At 39.5% G+C, this 24,611-nt stretch overlaps 2 protein-coding genes across 2 annotated transcripts in view; one reads left to right on the top strand and one right to left on the bottom strand.

Moving 5' to 3' along the window:
- The window catches only part of STN1 (STN1 subunit of CST complex), a 45,929-nt gene extending 23,334 nt beyond the window's left edge, over nucleotides 1-22,595 (bottom strand). Inside the window, exons 1-4 of the mRNA XM_050899413.1 lie at nucleotides 22,547-22,595; nucleotides 16,879-16,935; nucleotides 6,054-6,193; nucleotides 1,328-1,423 (exon numbers count right to left, since the gene is read on the bottom strand). Of these exons, the coding sequence (XP_050755370.1) occupies nucleotides 1,328-1,423; nucleotides 6,054-6,186 (229 nt within the window). The 5' untranslated portion in view covers nucleotides 6,187-6,193; nucleotides 16,879-16,935; nucleotides 22,547-22,595. The remainder of the gene's footprint in view (nucleotides 1-1,327; nucleotides 1,424-6,053; nucleotides 6,194-16,878; nucleotides 16,936-22,546) is intronic.
- Nucleotides 22,596-23,116: 521 nt separating this feature from the next.
- SLK (STE20 like kinase) overlaps nucleotides 23,117-24,611 on the top strand; it is a 52,344-nt gene continuing 50,849 nt past the window's right edge. Inside the window, exon 1 of the mRNA XM_050898594.1 lies at nucleotides 23,117-23,773. Coding sequence (XP_050754551.1) covers nucleotides 23,624-23,773 — 150 coding nt within the window. The 5' untranslated portion in view covers nucleotides 23,117-23,623. The remainder of the gene's footprint in view (nucleotides 23,774-24,611) is intronic.

Genomic DNA, 24,611 nt, shown 5'->3' with positions numbered 1-24,611 from the left:
TTTGATTCTGTCTTCCTCTGTTCTCATGAATTGATAACTGCATTTGCATACTAGTGCAATAAAAGAATAATAGCTGACATTCAATTTATGTTTCAACACTTCATTACATCATCAATTACATCTCCACCTCTTAACTTAGGTGCTTGTTTAGCCTGTGCTACTTCAAGTGTCAGAGAAACTTGTGCTTCAGAATATTTACTGTCAACTCATTATTTAGCATAACGGCAGGGTAATAACAAACATCCAGAAGTTAGACTTAAAAAAATCTAGAAAACATCCACTCTAAGAAACTTGCAGGGACATTTCTATAGAGCACAGAGTCGACTCTAAGCAGCCGCACCCAGTGCGGGGTATGCTATATACACTAGCAGTTAATGCTACTCAGCAGAAGTATGATGCAACTGCAGGTGTTGTGGAAGCTGGGACCTGGCTAAGTTGTCAACTGTATCTTCACAATACTCCCATGAGTCAGGGAATTGCTACTGACTCAATTTTATAAGTGAGGGAACTGGGTAAGAAGAGGCGCTCTGTGACTTACCTCCATCGGGGGAAACCCATGGCAGAGAAAGACACTGGACATGAGTCCTGCAAGTGCTTCCATAGGATCTATGCATTTGGCTCCCCCTTCCTACTGTGAGATGACCTCCCCCACCTTTTGAAACTTGCCACATCACCACTACTCCACTCTGCTTTTTCTCCAGATGAAAAAGGCAGCTGAACAAAATGACAATCAGATGTTTCCATGTTAATAAAATAGTCTGAATATTGGGAAAAGCAATAGGGAGGAGACAACTCCCAGCTGATGTTGGCAAGGACTGGTACTATGATGCTTGAGTTAGATTTGCTAAAACTCTTGCACATCTCAATATAAACAAGCTTCTGACTGCTATTAAAAGCTGGCTCCAAGATACGACAAAACATAACAGAAGTCAGAAGGGATTTCTAAGGTTCAAAAAAGGAAGAAGTGACTTCCCATTTGCAGGCACTGTTAAATCCGTTTATATCTGACCAAAGGAACTGCATATATATGAGGAAGATGGTGGAGTCCAGTGGCAAAGCAATAACCAAAATTAATATTTGCTAGATGACCCCAAACGAATCAGTTACTCTGTTTTAACTATTTGTTTCTCTACTTTTGAAGTGGAGATAAACAGTAGCTTCACTAAGTTTGCTAAGTAATCTAAGCTGCAGATATACATTATATTAGGATAAAAGCACAGTTCTTTCAAGAACAGACAATGATCAAATAAGGCAACCTTTAAGTTCTAACGGTAACTAAGATTAGAAGGCTGATAAGTGCAAGAAGAAAGAAAGAAACTTTTCTTACCTCCATAATTATAAAAGGCATCTCGCTCTTTCATTTGAACCACTATCCCGACAACATCCACCTGTCTTACTGGATGGCCGTTATAAAAGAATACACCTAGACACAGAACATTCTTGATAAGTGTAACTATTTCTTTCAACATCCTACCCTACATAGTCACATTTGTCAGTAAAAAACATACTTTCTTACATATTTAATATATTTTAAATTATACAATGCCCAGTCATGTGAAAAATCCCCTAGATCAGTGAGGACTGAAAGCACTAGAAGGAAGAAGTATCAGTTCTACTTAGGATACCAAAAGCTTGCTTTTGTAGAGTGTCAGAACTTTATTAACCTCTTGTTTTCTTGCACATTTAGATCTGAAAAACAGTTTGTTTGCTGCAGGCATTAGGGTTTTTTTAGTTGTTGTTTTGTTGTTTCATTTTGGTTTGGGTTTTTTTTTTTTTACATCTTCATCAGGCTTCAGAATAAATAATAGAACACAATGGAAGCAGTTTGAGCTTCTCACAATGCAGCTGTTCCTGATTAAGGCAGAGCCTCCAAAAGGAAAACTAACATAATTCTGTCTTTCATTTCTAAAAGAACAGGAGCCATGGGGGGCAGGGGGAGAGAAACAACCCCCTTAGATCGCAGAGTACACTATGCAGTCATCATGGACAGCATCCTGAACTTCAGTTTCTGAAATAACATGTTCTAAAAACATCCCTTCAAAGCTATTTTTGTGCATCTATAAAGATGACCTGAATAAGAATAACACATAAAAACATGTCCAGGAAACAGTGAGGAATCAGAGCCCAGTGGATTTTGACAGCACTGAGGTTGCCACATGCTGTAATCCCTTTCAAGGGAGTGACAAATGTTGTTAACAAACACCAATGTAAGCATTATACACTGAAGCTTCACAGTCCACTAGTAGGAGGATAATAGGGCCATAAGCTCCAGATATATCCTGGGCTGGCTAATTTTCAGTCAATGTGTTTTCTTTAGTTTTCGAATACCACTGCTTTACTGAAATACGCCATCTGGGATGTTCAATAACTGTCTTCTAAAAACTAAATAACTCAAGGGACTCAGAAGGGAACATTTGGCTCCATACACTGTGGCAAGTCTTATTCTTACAAAGGGAAAGAGAAACACTGCAGCAAGGGAGTCAGAAAAATGTTCTGTATAAGAAAAAATCAAAACCAAAATCCAAAAATAACTTGTCCTACATAGCTGGCAGCCTTAAATGAGCCTGGAATTAACTTTCTTCACGTAAGACAGACAAAAACCCCAAAGTTTCAGAAGAAATAACAGGTGATCAGCCAAGCAGCTCATAAACATAAGTTTTGCTCATAAAAATCCACTGCAATGTTTTGAGGATGCATCTATTACTGTCATCTTAGAGCTGGCTATACTAATTGTGCAGTCACTGGTCAGGTCTGGCGTAGAGAATGTTTAGCAGGTCTGTCCACTTTTCTCTCATTCCATTTACCAGGACACCAATAAACACTGCTATAGAAACCCTCAATGGAGATGGTCCCGGTGTATATAATTATTCACTAAACCTTACAAAATCTCTATAAAAGAAGGTCTGGGTCAGTTTCAGGGTAAGTCTGTGGAGCAGAGACTCCAAGCTTTTGACTGTGCAAACAAGCAACATGTTATTATGTTCATTTCCCAGTTAGTAAGCTGAGTTTTGGCCAATGACAGAGACCAGATAAAACTGGTTCTCTTCGTCCCCATAAACTCACATAGAACTCCACCCTTACTCTCCAAGAAACTACCTGAATTAATTTGAAAGATGAAATTATATTTACGCTATTAAAAGTTGTTGAACTCAACGACTTCAAGGTGTAAATTGTTTCTCCTGTCAGCTTATTTGTTCAAATTATGTTCATATTGCTAGCAATAAAAATACACTAAACATTTGAAGCTATGTGCAAGCACATTCAGTCAAGCTCCTAGTAACCCAGTAAATAACACATACATTAACATGCTGTTACCACAACAGGAAGCCACAGCAGCGGTATAGGGGTCTAGAGATAGAGAGTTCTCTAGGGCAAGTTCTGGTCATGTCTTTACCAGCATTACTGAGCACTGAGCTGTTTGCCATTGCTTTAATTATTATTACCTCCTTTTATGCTATTGGTAGCTTCCCTTGCTTGTTGATAAGCTGTCACAATGCAGCGGTGCATGATAACTCTGAGAAAAGCTCATTTCCATGATGTGATTATGTGTTACAACTGAGTTTGACACCCACTCTCATTTCAAGGCCTCTAAGACAACACAATTGCTGTTTTTATCTGGGAGGTTTTCCAGCCTTTTTGTCACCATTTATAGCAGGAGAGTAATTGGCCAGGTTTACTGCTTTCCTCTGTGTTGTTTTAAGGGACTAGTCATTGTAGAATCAAATCCTAATGCTTAAAAATGGAAAGAAAAACTTATTAGGTCATTCAGTGCATTTCCTCAGGGCCAATGCAAGACCGTTCTGTACAGTAAATTCCTGGCAATCTGTACAGTCAGGATATAAACAATCCCAGTGAAGGGCATCCCACCTTTTTCCTGGGAAGGCTGCTCCACGGTTTAGCAGATGTCATTCTAAGGATGTTTTTCCTGACATTCAGTCTGTGTTTCTTTCCAGTCGTCCTAGTTACAACTCTTTGTTTTGCACTCATTCATTCTTAATTACCATTACTTAATGACTGACTTATAGCCAATCATATACTTAGCTTCAGCTGGTCTTTAACAAACCCATTAAAGGCAGGAAACATTGACAGCAAACACCTACCTCTTCCTTCCCCAAAAGATTTTTTTTTTTTTTCAATGTTTCTGTTGTGCTATCATTTGTTGCAAATAAATAAGATAACGCTGAAAGATGTCTGGTTTGGTATATACATAGCACCAGGAGAATGAAAAAAATTCAGGATGTTTGTTCTTTGAAATTTCATTTTATTCTTTAAAGTTTGGTTTAGAAAATGAAACAGGATTGCAAGCAAGCTTAGTTGTGCAAAATGCCAGATGCACAGGAAGTGGAGAAAGCTCGCATGCACCAATTTTAAAGGCTGATATCTTGACATAACAGATACCACTTCCTTAGGATCATCTTAGAAAAAAAAAAAAGTAATAACAAACCTGAAAGTTTCTGAAGCAGAAGACAACTCACTTAAGTGAAAGAAAAGGAAGGGAAGTGAGAAGGGAAATTCAGGTAATTTAGAGGTGAAAAAAAGAGAGCAGGATTGTACTTTCTAGGACTGTTCCTGCTCTTGTGAAATGTTTTTTGATGTTTGTAGGTTAAACTCTTCTGAATATATTTTTGCATGTGTATGTACTAACACCCAAGTCCAAACTACAATCCTATTCTGCTGACATTGAATTGTTTTGTATTTTGTTTGAAAACAATTAAAATGTCTCTAATTGAAGCAGGAACATTTTTTACCAGATGCATTTGCTACACCAGTACTACTATAAGACTGCACACTTTAAAAAGGCCTCTAAGTACTACTCACTCTAGTACAAACATCAACAACAGACTGTAGCCTAATTCTTGCAATGGATTTAAGACAAAAGTATCCCATCATGTTAAATAACAAAGAGGTAAATATACTGGGCTTTGCAGTTTGTGAAGTCCCTATGTACATAAAAACGGTTGTGAGAAGAGCAAAAAAAAAACCCGCACCAGTCCTTCATTTCTGCAAGAACAGCACTGCTGTTATCCTTGCTGTTAAAGCAAAATAAATAAGAATAACAAAACCTACAAGGCAGAGCATATTCAAAGATCCAAACAGATGTACCTTGTCTCTGTGGAGGGGAAAAAAAAACCAACACAAAACCAAAAAACCCAAACAAAACACCAAAACTAAACCACTTACTGCTTTTCCTCATTAATTCTAAGTTCCTTGGGTTCCTCCCTGATAATCTTGCACCTTGTCAAGCTTCAGTTTGAAGTAATGAACCCTTCTACAGCAGAAAACATACTGCAGTCTATTTAAAGTCTTTGTAGTGAAAACAGAAATTCAAGGTCAGACCCATGTTGCTTCAGACAATGTACACATGTGGGTGATATTGGCTGAAGACCAGCAGGAAACAGACTGCAAAGCATACAGTTTCCAACAATGGTTAGGACATAAAAGGTGTGGTATAAGATTCAGCACAGATGCCAGAATTTACAATAAGGTTGTTCAAATGTATGAAGAATGTCATAGATCTATCATATCTAGAAATTAAGCAGACAAAACCTCAAAACTTGTATCTGTTTTATAATATATTAATATCCAGAGGAAAAAGCAAAACACATACACCCAGCAATGTCATCAACTGTCAAAATTTTGCAACAAAGAAGAGGCATAAAATCCTTCTCAAATGTTGTAGAGACAGTGGAAAGATATAACACATATGGCCAGAAAGGACCAGCATTTTTAGAATTAACTTTATCAGAATATAACAAGTACTACCACACAGAGGAAACACAACATTACCTTAACACAAAAGAGGTTCTGTATCTCTCTCTCTATATATATATGAGAGGAAGAAAAGCCATTAGAACGAACGCATTTTATTTTTCACATATTTCACATACAACCTGTTCTTAAAACCGTTAAAGATGCTAATGTCACTTAGCTTAGGGGCATGGAAAATTACTTTACTGATATTCATGAAGCATTCTGTAATCCCTCGATAAAAAGCACAACATAAATCAATTATAACTCTGTATGCATCATAATCAGCACATATAAGTACATACCTGGCACTTGTTTAGATTCTCTCATTTCTTTTATATCTTTAATATAGAGTCTTGCAAATGCAGAAAATACAGGATCCATCCCCCAGTGCAGAGAAGGTGCCTCTTCTTCATACTTCTTGGACTCAGACTGCATTCAAAACCTGTGAACACAGAAGAACTTGTAATTATTTTCTACACAGGTAAAGAGCTGTTCACATGTTCCAACTGAATGAAAAAATAGCTTGTGATTTTACACACCATAACACAGCAGAGCTGATGAAGAGACACAGGAAGTTATCTAATACAATGTTATCTTTGTGTCACCACATGAAATATTCAAAGTATCAATACTTATGATTTACTCAAGGTATTGAGACTTGACAGCAATAGCATTTTGCCCAGCTCCTTCAAATGAAATAGAATTTCAGGGATTTCTCCTCTATGGACCCATAAACAGAGAACCAAATACAACACTTCTTTAGAAGAGCAGGATTGTGGGATACTAATTGGTTACTTTCTGTACACTCTATTTTTTCCCACTATCACTCTCTTTCCCTTCCATAAGATATTCGCCTCATTGTTCATCCTGTGCTTTATTGTGCTGGGGGGAGGCTTATTTTATATAAAAACAAAAGCAACCGGACCTTCTTTATTTTAGGCATACAGTCTCGAGTAACTTTGTAATTGTTACTTTCCCCTTTTATCTCTTCAGATTTCCCTGTGTAATGCCTGCTATCTTCTGCCATGACCAGAGCCAATTCTCTGCTTATCACAGAGTTGATGTTGGAAAAAACCCCCACTCAATTCAGGAAGGATCCTTGTAGAGATTTGGAAGCTGAATATACTTTTTATTAGCTTCTCCTGTATGGATAGCTAAATTGTTCCCGTAAAGCTTTCCAGGTCACCCTCAAATGGGTGTCAGCCACTTAACAGCTGTAGGGCAAAGGCGGTAAGCGGACTGACTGAGTAGTGTGTAATAGGGCTGAGATTTGGCAGCTACAGTCTCCTGAGAGGGAGCAGCTCCCTGGTACGGGTTGCCCGTGATCTCTGTAGTCTGCAGAAGACACTTCTAGCTACTGATGTAGAGGCAACATGCCATGAATATCATGATAGCATCTTGCTTCTCTGAGAAACAAGAGAGCTTGGATTCTGCTTGATTTCTGTTTTCACATTTAAACTTTAATTTGGGGCAGAAAAACAGTGCAGCACAACATGCTAGAGCATTGCTGACATCTATTCTACACTGTGAAAAGAACGGCAGATGACAATTATATTCATTTTCAAATTCTTTTTATTTTTTAAAAACAACAAAAGGTTAGTGATACTTTGATCTTCCTCAGACTGGTCATGTTTTGTGAGATCTTGAAAGTATTTGATTTAGTCAGTTCCACCAGTCACTTCACCTTCAAGTAACAATAGTTTTGTTTACACCTGGATTTACATCTCTCTCCCCACTACAGGCAGCTTTTCCCAACCTATCCCTTTTGCACATGCGATGTCTGTTCAAAAACATCTCACCATCCTTTTCTCACTCAAGCCTCCCTATGAAGCATACTTTTTCTGCTGCTGAATTGCAGACACTGCTCAGTAGAAATTTATAAACTAAGCTGTTAACTGTATGATCTTAATAATGCAAAGCTGCTATTCCTCCATATGGCAGTTCTCTGGTTGCTTGCTATAGTCTATGTCAAATTTAGATCACAAACTTTCCCAAGCAAACACATGGTTTGAACCTGCATTTTACTTAGCACGCTCATTTTCATAACAAAATTAGTCTTCCCCATCCCTCGTTTTGCTTGCAGTCTCTAGTACAAAGTTGCCTGCGTTGGCCTTATGCTACTGTGCTTTTATAGCTTCTATAAAAAAAAAAGTAGGGGGGAAAAAAGAAAAAAATTTAGCCCAAGAAAAGGTCATGGCAAATGAGAAGAGTTCACACATCAATAAATAAACACACACACACACTATAGTCAATCAAGGTTCACACATAATGAGTCGGAATAAAGAGAAGCACTACTAGTCAGCATCATCCTGCCTCCCACCCGCAAACGGGAACTTTTAAGACATAATTTTGTCCTTAATGGTGCTACAGTCCCCCAACTATTTACTTTCAGTGGTACTTCTCCCCTGACAAGAAACATGAATACAATCACAGTCTTGTTCTCTAAGATCATCTTTTATACAAATTAATATACCTTTCTGCACCATGCCCCCCAACTTACTCTGCATGGTTACAAAGTCTGTCATAGCTCAGCACCTGTTTTTTCTCCTAGACAGATAGCAGACTGAGCTAACAAGCCCAAAAGAGAGAATCAGGTAACAAGCCTGTCTAACCTTTTGTATTTCACGTGAACAGCCACTCATTGGAGTAAAAAGCAGAAGTCACCCCTGCACATGTGTACATCTGAGGGGAAAATCAATGAAGCAACACTACTGGAGATTAAAAATATCTGCATTTTGGTATTTCAGTAAACAGTCGTCAAGTCTGAAATGCCCAAATGTTAACAGATCACTAGCCAGAAGTCCAAACAACACTCCTAGCTTAAATGAAGCATCTCCCCAAATCTTTTACTGCTTCCCTGTCCTGAAGAGAGAAGGATTTCTGCAGCAAAAGCTCTTTCTCTCAGAAACTACTGGGAGTTAAATCTCAAATTCTGGAGCTTCCTTCTAGCTCCCAGGCCTTGTTACAGCCCTTCACTGGAGAAATTTACACCCATCACATCTATCTTCATGTACAGAACCACTCTGCTTGGTTCAAGTCTGCTACAGACGTGCCAAGTTTAATCTTATAGATTTGGCAAAGATTCCTTGATAAAAAGTAAATCACGCCCCCAGCACTATGAAGGCATCACAAGATTTCTTGAAGTCCACAGGACAAATCTGCTGAAGTAATGAGTTACAGACACTCCATCCACACCAGGCCGGGACAGTGAAACCATACTCCAGCTACTCACTCACTTTCAGCAATGTCTGACAGGCACATGAAGAACACTCTGCAGGGCAGTCTCCCCTTGCCTCTTCATGGTCCCAACAGCCCTCCCAACCCCTCTCACCACCCAAAACCAAGCCCATTTTCTTTCTTCCCTCCCAAGTGGCCACTTTGCAGCTGCATTTGAACAGTGACCTATTTAAAGCCAAAAGCTTGTGGCCTGCTGGGAGAAAAAGATATTTACTGCCTCCTGTACTGCTTGCCTCCACACACTCCTATTAGAAGTCCATTCTTCTCGTGGTGTTAACAGCAGTCGTCTTTTTGCTCCTCTAGCAAAGGAAGATGTTAAGTCAGAGAAACAACCCTTTCCAGAGTATCTATTTTTCAGTTAGTTTCCAAGCTTGTTTCAGGTAGATTGATGGTATTAGAAAACACAATTCTTGCCAGGCAGATAAAATTCTTCCATTCAAATTCTCTCTTGCTATATAATAGTATCTTCCCATAACTTTTTCTGAAGTTGGCACAGGAAGCCTCTCCATCCCAGGCAGAATATCACAGGGGTTAATTAATTAGTGAGTCATCCTGGCAAAAGTAGAACTTTCCATTATGCTGGAAGTGTTTTCAGCTCTTAACTGGTACCATTGGTGATATGCTATCAGCAAGGAAGATAAGCTACCCTGTACAATGAAGATCCAAGGGGCAAATAGCAGGCATTGTGGAGATGCGCAGCATTATAATCAATGAGAACACAGATAGCTAACAGACGATTCTGAACAGGTACTATATGTACAAATGTTTAAGGATTAAACTGGCTTTTGCTGAAAGACGGTGATAAGGCTTAGCAATACAAAAAATACAGAGTCCTAGCAAAAGGTCCCTTTCTGCATTTTGTTTTAAATGCAGTATAATGACTTTATGGTTGCTGTAGTGCAAGGAATTCAATCCTGCTACAGGAGAAAAAAAAAGACAAGAGAAGCATCTGGTCCACAAGTTTATTAGATATAAGATATCTGTATTCTATTTTTACCTCTATAAAATAACTCAAAGAAAGGCTATAAAGGCATAATCAAAAACAAAAATAGAATTAAGTTCTGCTATTTGGACCACTTCTTGGGAAAACAATTCTGTTTCAAAGGCAAAAATCTAAAGTTTACACAGTAGTTATCTAAATACAAATAAACAAAAAGCCTCAATTTAAGATTATTTTAGACACTAACCTATCAAAATAAGGCTGTGTCTTTCACCTACTGCTATCAATGTTAGCTTTCCTGACTGTAGTGAGAATTAAACCAAGTCCATAATCCTCAGAGTTATCTTGTGAGCTCAGCAAGGTATTATCCTAAAAGGGAAAGAAGGGAAACCAAGGAAAATTGGCAGCCTTCCCAACAACGCCACCACCCAAAACCAAGCCCATTTTCTTTCTTCCCTCCCCAGCAGCCTACCTTGTAGCCTTGTTAGAATAGCTCCCCATTTAACACCCAAGTGATCTGTTCAACAGAATCAGCCCTGGCCAATAAATTTCTTGGCTCCTATTCCTGTGTTCACCACATACCTTTTTCAAAAATGGTAAATGATTGAGAATTGGTCTTCTTGCAATCCCAGTGAAATGGAAACCCCAAAGAAGAGTATCTGTTTTAATGTTTCTTGTTGTCTTTTCTCCAGATGTGATTATCAACCAAAGTTCCTGGAGAAAATTGCCTTAGTTTGAGATGAATCGTTTGGAGCCATAGAAAAGGTATCTTGCCAGCAGTTGTCTGCAACTACTCTGCAACTGCTGGCAGACTGCTGCAAAGATTCTTTCTCAAGTTAGCTGTGAATCAGAAGAAGAGAATATTTACCCACCAATACAGGCAGCTTAAACATCCCACCAGGCATTCACTCTTCTCCAAAGACCGCCACTACTATACTAGCACTGATGATTTACACAGGAAGCAGCTCCTAAGCTGTTAAGAGTTGCCAGCCCAGTGCATTAAAACAACTTAGAGTCACCATTGCTTTACTTGAATAAATCAGGCTACAAACTGGGGCTGTTAAAGAATTGCTTCATGGGTCAGCCATCCCTGCCACAGAGAAAGCAACTTGTGGAAAGAGGAGCAGGGTCAACAGCTGGGTTTTCTAACAACCTCTGTCATCTGAATTGAACTCATCGGTGTTTGAGTCAACATCCTATGTGACAAATGAGTATTATTCAATTCTTCATGATCAGCAGAGGCAATTCCAGCACGATACAGTTAAAAACACCATATTTCAAGAAATGTTTTTAATTACCCAAGGCCACATACAACATTGTAATTTAAAAACAAACAAACCCAATATCTTATTATACAAGTAGATCTTAGTGAGCTGGAAAGTAAAGCCTTTCGTTACAGATAATATAAAGATTCATTTTTAAAAATGAAACTCACCCATAGACTTTTTAAAAATACATAATTAAAAGTTTTCAACACCAGTAACAAGACGAAAACCATCACCGAGACCAAAAATACATCACTGAAAGACAAAAAAGGCTCCTGAAAATACGTGTATTGATATCAACTTTACAGCTGTTAGAAAACTATCAAACTGTAAGATAAGATCAGTTTGGATCCAATTCCTACCTGATTCTATTACAAATCAAAGTAGAGTAAGCACTTTCAGTCTTTCCTAATAAACTACCTTCTGCTGCTGCTCATGTGAAGTCTTGTAAGTTTAGATGCTACATGCTGCAACAAACATCAGTAAGGGCACTACATGGCCTGTAGGTCTTATATACAAGGCAAGTACAATTCCAATTTAAAAAAATGGGTTTGAAACAAAATTAAAAGAGCTAGAACTCCTCTGAGCTTCCAGAAGTTTAGCAGTTCCTGAAACGTTACTTGTACAAGTGTTAACACCTGTCTTTACCAAACAGAAAGAATTACAGAATTTTTCTTAAAGATATTGCTTGAAATTTTAAACATCATATGTCTTTTGATTACTTTAGATTATATTACAATACACTTCCCTGGCAAGGGAAGATGGTGCAAGACAAAAGACCCATCACCACAAACTTGAGCCAGTAGGGAGTCTATCAACAACATAGAAAGGTATCGCCCACAACGCCTATAATAATCAGGATATAGATAGGAGCAAAAAAGCCTTGTTTTATCAATAAACTGACACCACTACTGTGTAACAGTCTTCCAGTGGAGTTAATGACTCCATGTCATAACCTGTAATGTATTTCCCTCTCTCTGTTTTTTCCTTTCCACAGCACTGCCCAGAAATCCTTCTGGACAGGCACATGTGGCTGCAGGAGACCAGACAGACTGGCTCCTCCAACATCAACAGTCTTGGAAGGGGGACAAAGCTTGCAGTTCCAGATTGCCGCCTTTGGCACTGCAACTTGTTTTATATGCAAGTTAAACCTTGTAACAAGGTTTTGGCACCCAATTTTACAAAAGCATGATTCTGGAAAACTAACAAGGAAGTGTGCAATAACATAAACAGTAGAAGTAGCTGCTTCTGATCCTTGTCCCATGCATTACTCACAAGATATTTTCCTACGTATCAAGAAATCAGCAAACCACTCAACAGACCAGTAAACTAGCTCTATATGTTTATTTGTCATGGACAGCTGTAAGGTTACCATAAATAAGGTAGTAGTCACTACTGACAGTCAGAAAGCTTCACTTGCTATTTGTATTTTAGAGCTATTGGATAATCACGCTGAAGCACCTTCTTCAACTAATTCTCTAACCTGTCTCAAGCGAGGGCAGGAGGAAGTCTATGAAGACGATTAATTCTCTCTGAAAGCTCTTAATCACCCACAGTGCTCCCAGAATGAGCTGAGCTGCTGAAAAGACATTCTTTCACTGGGAGAAAATGTTCTCAGTTATTAGTGTGAAATAAAACCAAACAAAACTAAAAATAAATTACTTCTTATAAATAATAAGTTTTCTGCTTGGAAAAACAGCAGTATGGACGCTTTGATAGCAAGAGGATTCCAAACAGGCTCTTGGCAAAGGAAATTTTTTTTGACAGATATATGTAATTTACTGATCCAGCATAAAGGAATATTAACTCATTCAAGTTAACTAACAGAGCAAAGAGAATAAAACCTAATTCACCCTGGCTTAAGGCAACACAGTTAGCTTTCCTACTTTGGTACAGCAGTGTAAAATAGACTTAGTGCCACTTCTTGAACAAACATTTTCAAATTTCAGAAATTTGGGTAGAAGTGGCAAGCATTGGTTAATAGCTTTCTGAAGCTATTGGGCCTGTGAACTCCATGACAAGGCTGACTCAATTTCTAGAGGCACGTTTTCCTGCCCATTTCCCTCCCTCCCCTTTAAATTAGTTTATGCACCTAGTGTAAATTAAAACAGCCTCTCAAATAAGATCAGAATTTATATGAACATTCATAGCATAACAGAGCACTCCATTACAACCAGAGACTTCAAAATAATTAACCTACCATTTGATCTCGGTGCACAGTTGTGAAAGTTTTCAAACTATTCCCAGCACATACCAAAGCATTAGATTGACAGACCTACTTAATGTTCTGAAATCAGTTTAAGTTTTTCTTTGCTATACAAGTGAACCTTTTAATTATATCAGAACACTGTGAGGCTGTGCTTGAAACATGGTGTCCAAATAGCACTGTTGTTGGTATATACAAAATAATTCAAATTAGAATATTTTTGAAGTCTCAGATCCAACTAGGACCATCATATATTTTGTGAGCGCAACTAGAGACTGAGATTAGTCATTTAGAGCTCTTTTGGAAGATTGAGATCTAACTGTTACTCTTCTTAGAAAGATTAATACAGTTAGCTTGACATCGATCTCTGTCTCTAGACTAGCTGCATTTGTTCTTTGTTTGGTTGGTTTTTTATGCTATTCCACAAAATTATTCTTATTCTCCTCCAAATAAAGACTTGTAATGCTTCCTCTCTGAAGGCACTTCTTGTAGAAAAATGTTTAGACATTCCAAAAGACAAACCTGTGCAAAATGAAAGGCAGCAGAAAAAAAAAAAAAGCACTGAGACGATATATGTTATTACAGTATTCTCTCTTTTACTGGGGGAAGTTTGAACTATCATCCCACATAAGAACAAAGCTTTTATTATGCTTTTCTAATGCTCCTCACAGGTTCTCTCAGCCAACATCTAGGAAAAGTATCAAAAGGGTGGGTTTTGTATCAACAATGGTACAATTCCCAGCCCGCTATTCTCTGAATTTCTTTTTTAACTGTGCCTGCTTTCTGAGGACTAGAACTTTTATACCTGAAATCAAGCACAGGATTTTAGTCACACCCAGGCTGCTCTGACCTACAAAACCAAAAAGTTTTAGAAATGCCAAAGGTATGTAGATATTTCTTGATTCCTTAAGACAAATTGTTCTGCACAATCTCTTACACTGCATTCTATGAACATTGAATGATCTGAAGAGTAGTTTCTTCTCAGCTAAGGAAAGCTGGCTCGTCATCCCTTACCTTCAGCTGCTAAACTCTGTTAGGACCCATTAAAAATCCAGAGACTTTGTCCTCTATTAACTTTTGAGTCAGCAATTTTTGTAATTTTCCGAGGGTGTTCTGAAATAATTACTATCTTACAGATGCTCCCTCTGAGGTCTGTCCAAATCTCATCACTGACAGCTGATAAAGGACTGATACAGAACAAACCAAAACTGTTCAGGAACACCTGTCCTGCAATATGAGTATCTTCTTAATAGCTTTCCTCCCTACAGAGCAAAGAAGGCTAGACTTCTTTGTTAGTGATGATTTTTGCCCACCTTTAAAAAACTTTCTCCGAATCCAATAGGAAGGCACCAAATGGACATAACACTACTGAGATACTTGAAAGAAAATACCTTACCGCCAACTGTGGCTGCAATTTCTTACATTCCCTGCATGAATCACGGTCACAGCTAACATGATAAAGACACTACTATTTCTGACTTCTTGGTATGTAAAAAACCAAACAGCCTTTTATAAACAGATTTAAGTGTCTCCTTAATTGCATTTGAATAGATGCCACTCCCTACCTCATGCTTCTGAAAGCAAGTCACTCCTGTATACTGCATCCAGAACAATATATTATAGCTCAGCCAGAAGCCATAGGAATTATTTTTCCTACAGGTAATTTTATTTTCTGCTACAGAAAATTCAGTCCATTTACTGTAATGGGCTTTTTTGGCTTAATCCATAAATATCGCATGGTGTACTATAAAACATAATTTTGTGGATTAGATATTAGATTAAAGGTCCCTTCTGTAAAAAAAAAAAAAAAAAAATTCCAGGGCACTCGAGACAAAAACTGGATCGCATCACAATACCGATTTCTCATAAGCAGGTCCTAGTGCCTAAAGTTTGCATATACTATTGTTGAACACACAATAGCTGCTGTTTGTCATAACAATGGACACATTATTACAGCTCCACACATTGTTGCTGTACCAAGAAGAGATCCTACGTAAAACCAAATTCTACTTTACAACACATGGTAAACTATTTTTTTGCCTCAAAAATGAGAATTACACAATAGCTTATAAAAATCTAGGTCAAAAGAGAAGAACATTACACATACAGAAACTATGTTAAACATGATTGTAATATAAAAATAACATTTTTCAATTAAAACCTATGCTGTTTTCTCAGTAAAATCAGTTTATATTTTAAAGTCTAGCTTTGCATTAATAAACAGATGGTATCTCACATTCTAAATGTTATTTCCCCTTTTTGCTAGTAGACACGTCTCCAATATCCCACTGCAATGTCTCTTTGGGATATTACTAAAGTACCAGTAGTTTTCAGTGCTATCTTCTTGTCAGATTGTCCTTTTTTGTGTGTGAAATGTTCCCTACTTTTCAGTATGGTATATTTTTAATAATAGTTGTAGAAGGCATAATAAACTTCCTGCTTATGCTTACCACAAACCAGGATTGGGTTTGCTGGCTGGCTGGCCTGCCATAATAAAAAACAGATTTAAAAATAACTCATTTTCATATTACAGAACAAGTTATTCAGTCCCAAGATTCCAGAGCTGATCAGGATCACAAGAGAACACAGTGTCCGTTCTGGAAAAAAGGGTTCCTGGGAAACAGAGAAAGAAATTCAGGATTTGCAGAAAGAAAAGCAGCAATACATGAGGGTTTTTTGTTCAGACATTTTTTGTGCCAGTATTGACTGAAAACAATACTGAGATGCAAAGCTATCTTTATCCCTTAATAAATTTCTAATCCTAGCTGCTATGTGAACTAATGCAAATTTGAAAGCCACAAACAAAAAGAACAAATCAGCTCGTGACTGCTATGCAAGAGGAAAAGGTCTAATTACCATCTGGAGGAAAGACAAACATGGTGAAGCATTTGTAATACATACTTTCATGTGACTTAACTAAAGCTTCTAATATCCATCAGATGAAGGGGGCTCTGCAAGTTTTAAATACTTCGTCTTGTGTTCATGTACAGTTTTGATCAAACAGATTTTGCTTTAAATGAAATATAATCTCAAATGACTAAAGTGGTTAGAAAGACTACAGCATTATAGCTAAGACTAGTAGTATTTTGATTGTATATTATTTTAAAAGAAATCAATACTCTAGATAGACTTACTCACGTGTGGTTCTGTGAAAGACTGTTATAGTCATCATGACATGGAGGGAAAGAATTTTTATTAGAATAACTACTGTATTAAAAAAATGCAGCTATCCACCAATGCAGCTCAGCATTCTAGTATTACCTGAAAATTCTTATAAAAGGAGTTTTTCAGTTAAATACAAACCAAAAAGTGTCCAGACTTCTTGAAAAATTTTATCATGAAAGAGAACCTGACATTTTTAATTGCATTAGTCAGTTAATCAATAAAGAGAATCAGCTATGTAAGTTTCAAGTTGTTGACACTTTCCATTAAATCTGAGGTTTGCTTTTCACTCAAATAAGTATAAAAGCACAACTTACGCCTCCAATTATATGTTTCCGAATATCAGTCTTGAAGGTGGTTTTCTTCCAGACCAACTAGAAGCAATACGAAAAACATACTTCATTTTTGCAATAACTTCAATGAAGTTAACACATTAAAGCTTAAACGCCTTTGACCCGACATGTTTCCAAGAAATATTCTTGTCCTATTTGTTGAAACATCTGATCCTTATTCAAGATTTCTATATTTATATTATTGCTTTTTCTTCTGACATTTGATTTCAGATAAAGTCTATTCAATAAAACATCATCAGTTTGCTTGGAAACATTCAGGTAATTTGGCAATTTTTATATTTGCTCTGTCATAATTTCCAGAGGTATTGCCTGATATCAGGAGAACTACACTCCAAGAGTTCTGCTGGTAGTGGTATCTCAATAGGTAGGAAGAAGAACCCCCACCACACGTTTCCAGGACAACTCACCTCACACAGTTAAATACTGTGTAATAAAGATAAGCATATAAAATGGGAAAGAGTGAACTGCCCTCTGAAGATACCTTTCCCCACTGACTAAGCTAGGCCAATTTAGACTAAACATACAGATTTTTCTGAAGCCAGAATTAGATCAATCTTATTCCTAAACATTTTAGCACTCAATTTTTTTTACTGCAAACATAAAGTAATACCCTTAAATGTTGAAGCTTCCAAATGCCACATGTTTCTATGGTAATTCTTAGATTAACTGGTCCTACCGTAATGCATAAAAAAAAAAGTCATCATGTAATGTATAGTTTCCACGTTATTGATAGAAGCCTGAGCATTGATTCTGGCTAATGAGATATGGGTAAGCTCTTGAGTGTCTAACCTCTGGCATTATAATTTTTTTTCTGTTTGTATTATGTATGACTGAACTATTCCTGTTATTCATATCAGAAAGGCTCATAAAATACCGAGCACAAAAATGAGTCTCTTTTTTGTTCCTTTATGAAGACAGCTTTAAATTTCAAATGCAGAACAGAAATACAAGTCCCTAAGCTACAGATCTATCAGCTGTACATTTAATAGAAGGGCTTTAAGAGTGCTATATACAATCTCCCCTCTCAAGGCTTCCAATAAATGGGTAACATGACTTGATGCTCCTTGGAGGAAAACATACAGCCTTTTAGGCCATCCTCTTACAACATAAAGAAATAAAAAGATTTTTTCAGCCCTCTTTCGTATTTCCTTCTTCACCTTGTCATAAACATGGGTTATTAACTAATGATACTACTAGCTCCTCTGTACTTACCACCATTAATTAGAGCATTAGGACACAGGAGTCAGGTATAGCATAGAAAGTGTAGAGGGGTCACAGAAAAAGGACAAAAAGTTAAAAACTTGGCATGTACACAAAGAAGATGGAAATGTCACAGAGGGAAGAAAAGGAATATCTTTAATGTCAATATAGAAGAGTGAAAGAGACTGAAAACACCATGGTATTTAAAATCCACTGAACTGAGGTGCTCCTATGAGAAGGCAACACATCCAGAACAGTAGGAAAGGAAAAATGACTGATGATGAACGGAAGAAGGCAGAAAAAGGTCAGGTATGGGAGAGTCACCAAAAATTTCTCATAAAGCCTGAAGGACTGATGAAAGTTAGCAAAGCTATGGGGTACAAAGCAAAGTATCAGAACTTAATTCCATAAAATCCCAAACTCCAAGGAAAAAGGAATCTGATTCAGAGGGAAGGAAGGCAGCTTTTGGAAATAAGTTCAGATACAGAGACTGGACACATGAGGTCTTCGCAAAAACCAAGAATGCAAAAAGGAGGAGGTTAAAAAGGAAGGTAGTGGGTTAACTAGAAGGATCTAGAAGTTACAGTGGCACTTAGAAGTGAAATAAGTCCAATACAGCAGAAAACATTAACTTCGGAAACAGAACAGAGTAGAAATGATAGAGTCTATGGAAAAACACCGCCATATAATTGGAAAATATCAATGAAAACACCACATACATCAAGTAAAGAAAACAGAAGGGACAGTGTTAAGTGCCAAAGGTGACAGACAGATTAAGACGGATGGAACAAGAATTACGCCTCAGATTTAACCACAAACAAGCTACCTGTGACCTTACAGCAGTTCAATGAACTCAAACATCAGAAAGAAGATTGGAGGAGATCAGTGAAAGCGTGGGTGGACAGAAAGTCAAGACAATATAAAAATATACCATTAAATATTTTGAGAGAACTGAAGACAGGATGTAGGACTGCAGTGAAAGGGCAATATATGTTGTGAAGAACACATTTCAAATTAAATTTCTGAAGCAAGTGTTTATTTTCAATGAAGAGAAACTGAAATAGAGCAGTTTAAATGAAACAGAAGTAGAACTTAAAGAGGGAGTTAGGAACATTAGCAAGTGTAAGCAATGAAATCAATGGGAAAGGATGGTGATATTAAGCAGCAGAAAGTATAAAGGAGACTTCTAAATCTCAAAGAGATGAAAAAGACTGCAGTAAAGAGTTACACCTATTTTTAAGCCAGTATATTTGATGCACAACCAAGAAAGTTCCTTAACATCTTTACTCTGACATTTTAAGGAAGCACTGAATTTTCAAAATGCATTGTATTAAATTCCCGAAAGAGAGATTTTAATATAACTCGCTTTTACCTTTCTATCCTTACCATCTGGAAAGATTTACAGTTGCTAAAAACTCCTGCTACCAGCAAAAAAAAAAAAAACAACACACCACCACCACACAAAAAACCAGGCTTCATACAGCCTCCTCCATACCAGGAAGTCAATGCAAATTGAGAAGGATTTGCTACTAGCACTTAACCTTCACCTTACAGAGTTTACTTTTAGGATTGAGTGGCAAGCTGTAACTCTAGAGTGAAAGAATAAGGGAAAAATTGAGACTGAGCCACAGTTTTCCTTTTTAGATATGTTTTTATCTTGAATTACTTGTTAAAGAGTAAGCAAAAAAAAAATCAACGTTAAAAGCAAAACTTTATCACTAGATTAATTGCTCCTTTCTTGTGCCAGTCTTTCATCTTATATTTTCAACGTTATATGAATTAAAAGCTCTCTGGAACAGGAAGACTATCTTTGTAAAAGTCTAAAGCAACACATCTGTAGTACCTACTAACATTTAGTCATTCGTAGGATGACACTACTGTCCCTGTTCTGCTCCAAGTGAACCTGTTTTATCACACGCATGTTCAAAGCAAACTGATACATTATATAGATGCTGTATGTGAACTACTTACAGTCAAAAGTTCATTTATTGATAGAGCTGAGAAAGAACTGGGTCCTGGTATCCCAGTTCCATAACTGCCAGCCTTACTAAGGCAGTAAGCTCAACTACATTTCTTCACATATAGCTCAAGAAATTTTCCTTTAGTTTTGCTTTTATTTCCCGTTATTATTACAAATTCTGAAATACATACATACATCCACCCCAGCTGCCCTATGACATTAACGCTGAGGCTAAAGAAAAGCTAATCCTGCCTAGATACAAGGATTTCATGCTATGGCTTTGGATTCCTTTTTTTCCCCATCCTCTATCAATTAGTCAGTTCAAAGAAACAGATGTAAATTAGTCCCAAAGCACTTTTTATCCAAGAGAAAGCAAGTTAAAATCAAAATATTCAATTTTTAAAATAAATGAAAATTATTATTAAAGCCATCATTGTATTTTAACATGCAAATCCAAGTTATCAGCCCATCTGAAGGGACACAAAAAAAAAGGTATTATAGAGAGGAAAAAGAAATTGAATTTTAAAAATTAAGATTCCAGAAGCTAAATTGCTGCTGGTAACACTGGAAAAACTTATCAATCACTTTTTGTTATTGTATTTAGTCCAAACTATCTGCAAGAAACTTTCAAATTAAGTTAATAGGTGCAACCAGCCAGCCAGATCATAGAGGAGAAAGGAAAACAGCTCATTTGGATTGCAGTTTTTTCTTGGTATTACCCTTACACACATAAACAGTCTTGGCTTTAACACCCTCCTCAATGGTTTTACATTTTGTGGCCAAGCTGTCGGTACAAAGGAACCACAAAGCCCAAGATAATTTTTGAACAACAAATGCTGATTATTACAACAAATCAGGACTGCTATCAGGTTAGCAAGAGTACTTGAAAGGCTCTCTATTCATAGAGTAGTATTACCCTTGAAACTGATTTTATACAGATTAAAGAAATTAACTCATGACACAACATTGTTGTTTGATTCATAAACTCTTTGTGGCAGGGGCCATCTCCTTGTTCTGTGGCAGGACAGTGCCTAGCACAATATGTTCCTGTACACCATAAATGCTATTAGCACCACTAATTACTGAACATACAATGCCAACATATTCTTAAAAGGCTTCTACCCCAGCATGCTTCAGCTAAAAAAACATCGTAAACACATGATGCAAAGTTCAGTTCCAGGCTGCTTCTATGCCCTTGCTTCCTTCTGAACCACCTTTCTCATCTTCATTACTACAAAGACCTGTAATATTAGACAACTCCTTTGCCGAAATCCCTTTCTTGACTCAGCCCAGCACTTTCTATTCCTTAAAGTCATGCTTCTTTCAAAGAGACTGTTGGGGTTGCCATATGATCCCCATGACTGATGCACCTCAATGCCTCATTATTATTACTGAATTTACACATGGACCACTCTCCTTAGATAGCAAACTACTGTCATGCTAATAAAATGGTCTGAGGAATGACACACACCAGAGGCTTGATCTTTAGAAGCTTATAATGCAGTTTAAATTAATGGTAACTGCAGGCACTCAGGTTCATATGAGGATAAGGCATTACATGATTTTCACTGGGCGTTTGTCTCATTGTCAGATCTCTCTTAGGTCTCACATCGTTGCCTTAACTACAAGATCGACTTCCTGCCTCCTGTCACAGCCTAAACTTTGTCTCCAAGATGTCTGCTAATTGCCCCTTATCCAGGCAACGGGAAGGCCTCTTCCTTTCATGTGAAAAAATACCACACATTTGGTGGCATATAAACAACACAGCTATTAAAATACAATCACACTTCAGGCTGATGAAGGAATCACTTGTGGGAAGAGAAGGTTGTGAGATAAGGAAATTCAAGCCTGTCCCACTGATTAAATCTCACAAGATACCAAACACATGCAGCACATTAACATCACACCCTGCTATGACTGAATGCTGTAACAAATCAGTAGCAGGTTTAGGAACAGCACTGGCCCACAAACCAAAGAAAGTCTTCCAACATTGCCTTTTTCTACCAACACCTTCCTCAAAGAATCACTCCCAAGCTCAAACCCTCCAGGAAGCACCACCTACCATCACAACGCTCCTGGTAGACAAAAAGGGCCTCATACCCCCTTCAGCTCCCACAATCAGACCTGGGAGCAATGTGGGGGGAGAAGAGAGTCTACCTGTGCTGAAGAGGAACTCGGGGTACCCAGCCAGCCCTGAAAGGAAGCTGTCCCCCTACCTAGGAAATATCACCCTCTGCCACAGGACTGGGGTGACCTTCTCTCCACGGGACACTTAAGAAGAAATAAAAAGAGGAGCAGGGTATCCTTCAGGATAAACAACTCAGCAGAGGGCAAAGGATCCCTTTTCACACAGCCCCTCCCATAACGGCTACAAAAGGACGAAAGGGAAAAGTCACTTCCCTCTCCCCCCAACTGCGAGTACACAGCCTATCCCCAAAGAAAAACAGGAGGAAAGGACGAGAACTCGCCCACCTCAAACGCCACCTCCCAGGTCCTGAGGAAAGGGACAGCGAAGAGGAAGGAAATACCCCCCCTCCATCTTAGGGCCAGACACCAACTTACCCGCCGGAGGCCTCGGCGCGCTCCTATTGGCTTGCGCCGCCGCGTCACGTGGGAAGGGGAAAGCCCCGCCTCTTCCCCCACATGTGCCGGCGACGAACCGTTGGGAGGGGGCTGTCGGTATGGCGCGTGCGCATGCGCCGGAGGAGGCGGTGGCGCGCGTGCGCTGGCGGCGGTGGCTGGGGCGCGAGGCGGTTCCGGGAGCGCGGGAGAGAGGGGTGGGGGCACGGAGCGCGCGCACGCGCCGGCGGCGGGTGGAGGAGGAGGAGGAGGTGCCGCCCCGCCCCGCCCCGCAGGAAACGGTGCCGCCCGGGCCCCGCTCTGCGAGAGGGCGGGGGAGCGAGCGGGAAAGGCACCGGGAGGGAAGCATCGTGTTCCTCCGCTCTGCCACCCCGGGACGCCGTGGGGCGCCGCTCCGTGAGGGCACCGGCCGGGAGTCAGGAGCGGGGCAGCCCCCCTCCTCTCCCTACATCCGCTCCGTCCTCCGAGGCGGGAGCGCCCTCGGCGGGCGGCGGGGTGACCGCTCCCCCCTGCCCGCCGCGCAACCGCTGCCCCCTTCCAGCGGGAGCCGTGATCCTTTCGCCGCCCCTCTTCTCCTCAGGCTCCGTCCTCCGCCCCGCCCGCCGCCGCCCAGCCGCCCGTCCCGAGGAGGGAGCCCGGCACTTGTTGCTGACGCGATGGTCACCGGCCCGGCCGAGTAAGCAGGAACCACCGAGCCCGCCGCGGGAGAGGACCGCTGCGGCTGGCGTCGAGGGCCCGGCCCCTTTGAGGGGCTCCGGGAGGATCTAGGGGTGTTGTTTCCTCTCAGCGCCCGGCGGTGACTGCTTCCCAGGCGGCGTGAGGACTTTCCTCGGCCCTCGTGGGGATCGCGCCCGGCAGGACCGCCCGCCGCGGATGGTCACGGCGGGCTGAGGGGGCACCGCCAGCCGCCGCCCGCCCCCTCCCTCCGCCTGGTCGCCTGGAGGCTGGCCTCCCTCGGCAGGAGGAAAAATGTCCTTCTTCAACTTTCGTAAGATCTTCAAGCTGGGTGGTGAGAAGAAGAAGAAACAATACGAGCACGTCAAGAGGGATTTGAACCCTGAGGAGTTCTGGGAAATTATAGGAGAGCTGGGAGATGGTGCTTTCGGTAAAGTGTTCAAGGTAAGGGCAAGCGGGCAACTCAAATCACTTGTAGTATTGCTTGTAGCTAAAAAATGACTTGTAGTATTGCCTCTGAGTTCAACGCTGTCTAAAGCTTGCCTGTCTGTAAGCTCTGTCACCTTGGGATACCTGTTGGAAGCATCAAGTTTCCAGAGAACTTCGTTAGGCAGGTAAGCGCTGCGCCCACCTGCCACCCTGCGAGAAGGAACATGTCCCGAGCTCCCGTGGTGTGTCGGTTGGAGAGCAGAGCGTGTGATCCAGATGCCTCTTGTCCACAGAGGCTCATGAAACTAAAGATAGAAAAGATCTATTAGGTCATTGTCCCGCCTTCTGCTCCACCCTGCCCGTTGCTGAATCGCTGGCTTCTCCTGTATTTTGTTTTTTTGGACTCGTGTACAGTATGGCTTCAAACCTTACAAAGACTGTATTTTCTTAGGTGTGAAGTTCATACTTTTTTTGAAGTTTCTGTACAGAAGGAAGCCCATGAACAGTAAAATTGACTTGTGTGCCTCGTGCATAGTTTATAGGGCCAAGCTCATGTCACTTTTAATGGGCATTCTCCTGTCTTGTTCCATGTGGAATTGAATTAAATAGTTTTGTTGTTTTGGCTTTCTTTACGTGGCAGAATTCCTGTGTTGGATCTTCTAACTTCTGTCCGTTGTTTGATCTTTAAATCTTTAAGTATACTGGTACAAGTAGTGTTTTTAAGGATGCTTATCTAGAATTTATCAAGCAAAATAGAGTACAATGACATAGATATAATGCTGCTAGTGTTTGACAAGACTGTAGCTTTCAGGCAAATTTTTAGCTACTTTCCTCCTTTGTAAAAGGGCATTAA

Source organism: Gymnogyps californianus, chromosome 6, assembly GCF_018139145.2.
Source record: "Gymnogyps californianus isolate 813 chromosome 6, ASM1813914v2, whole genome shotgun sequence".
NCBI classification, from domain to species: Eukaryota; Metazoa; Chordata; class Aves; order Accipitriformes; family Cathartidae; genus Gymnogyps; species Gymnogyps californianus.
The sequence above is the reverse complement of the archived record's forward strand: the minus strand, read 5'-3'. Positions and strand labels throughout refer to the sequence as shown.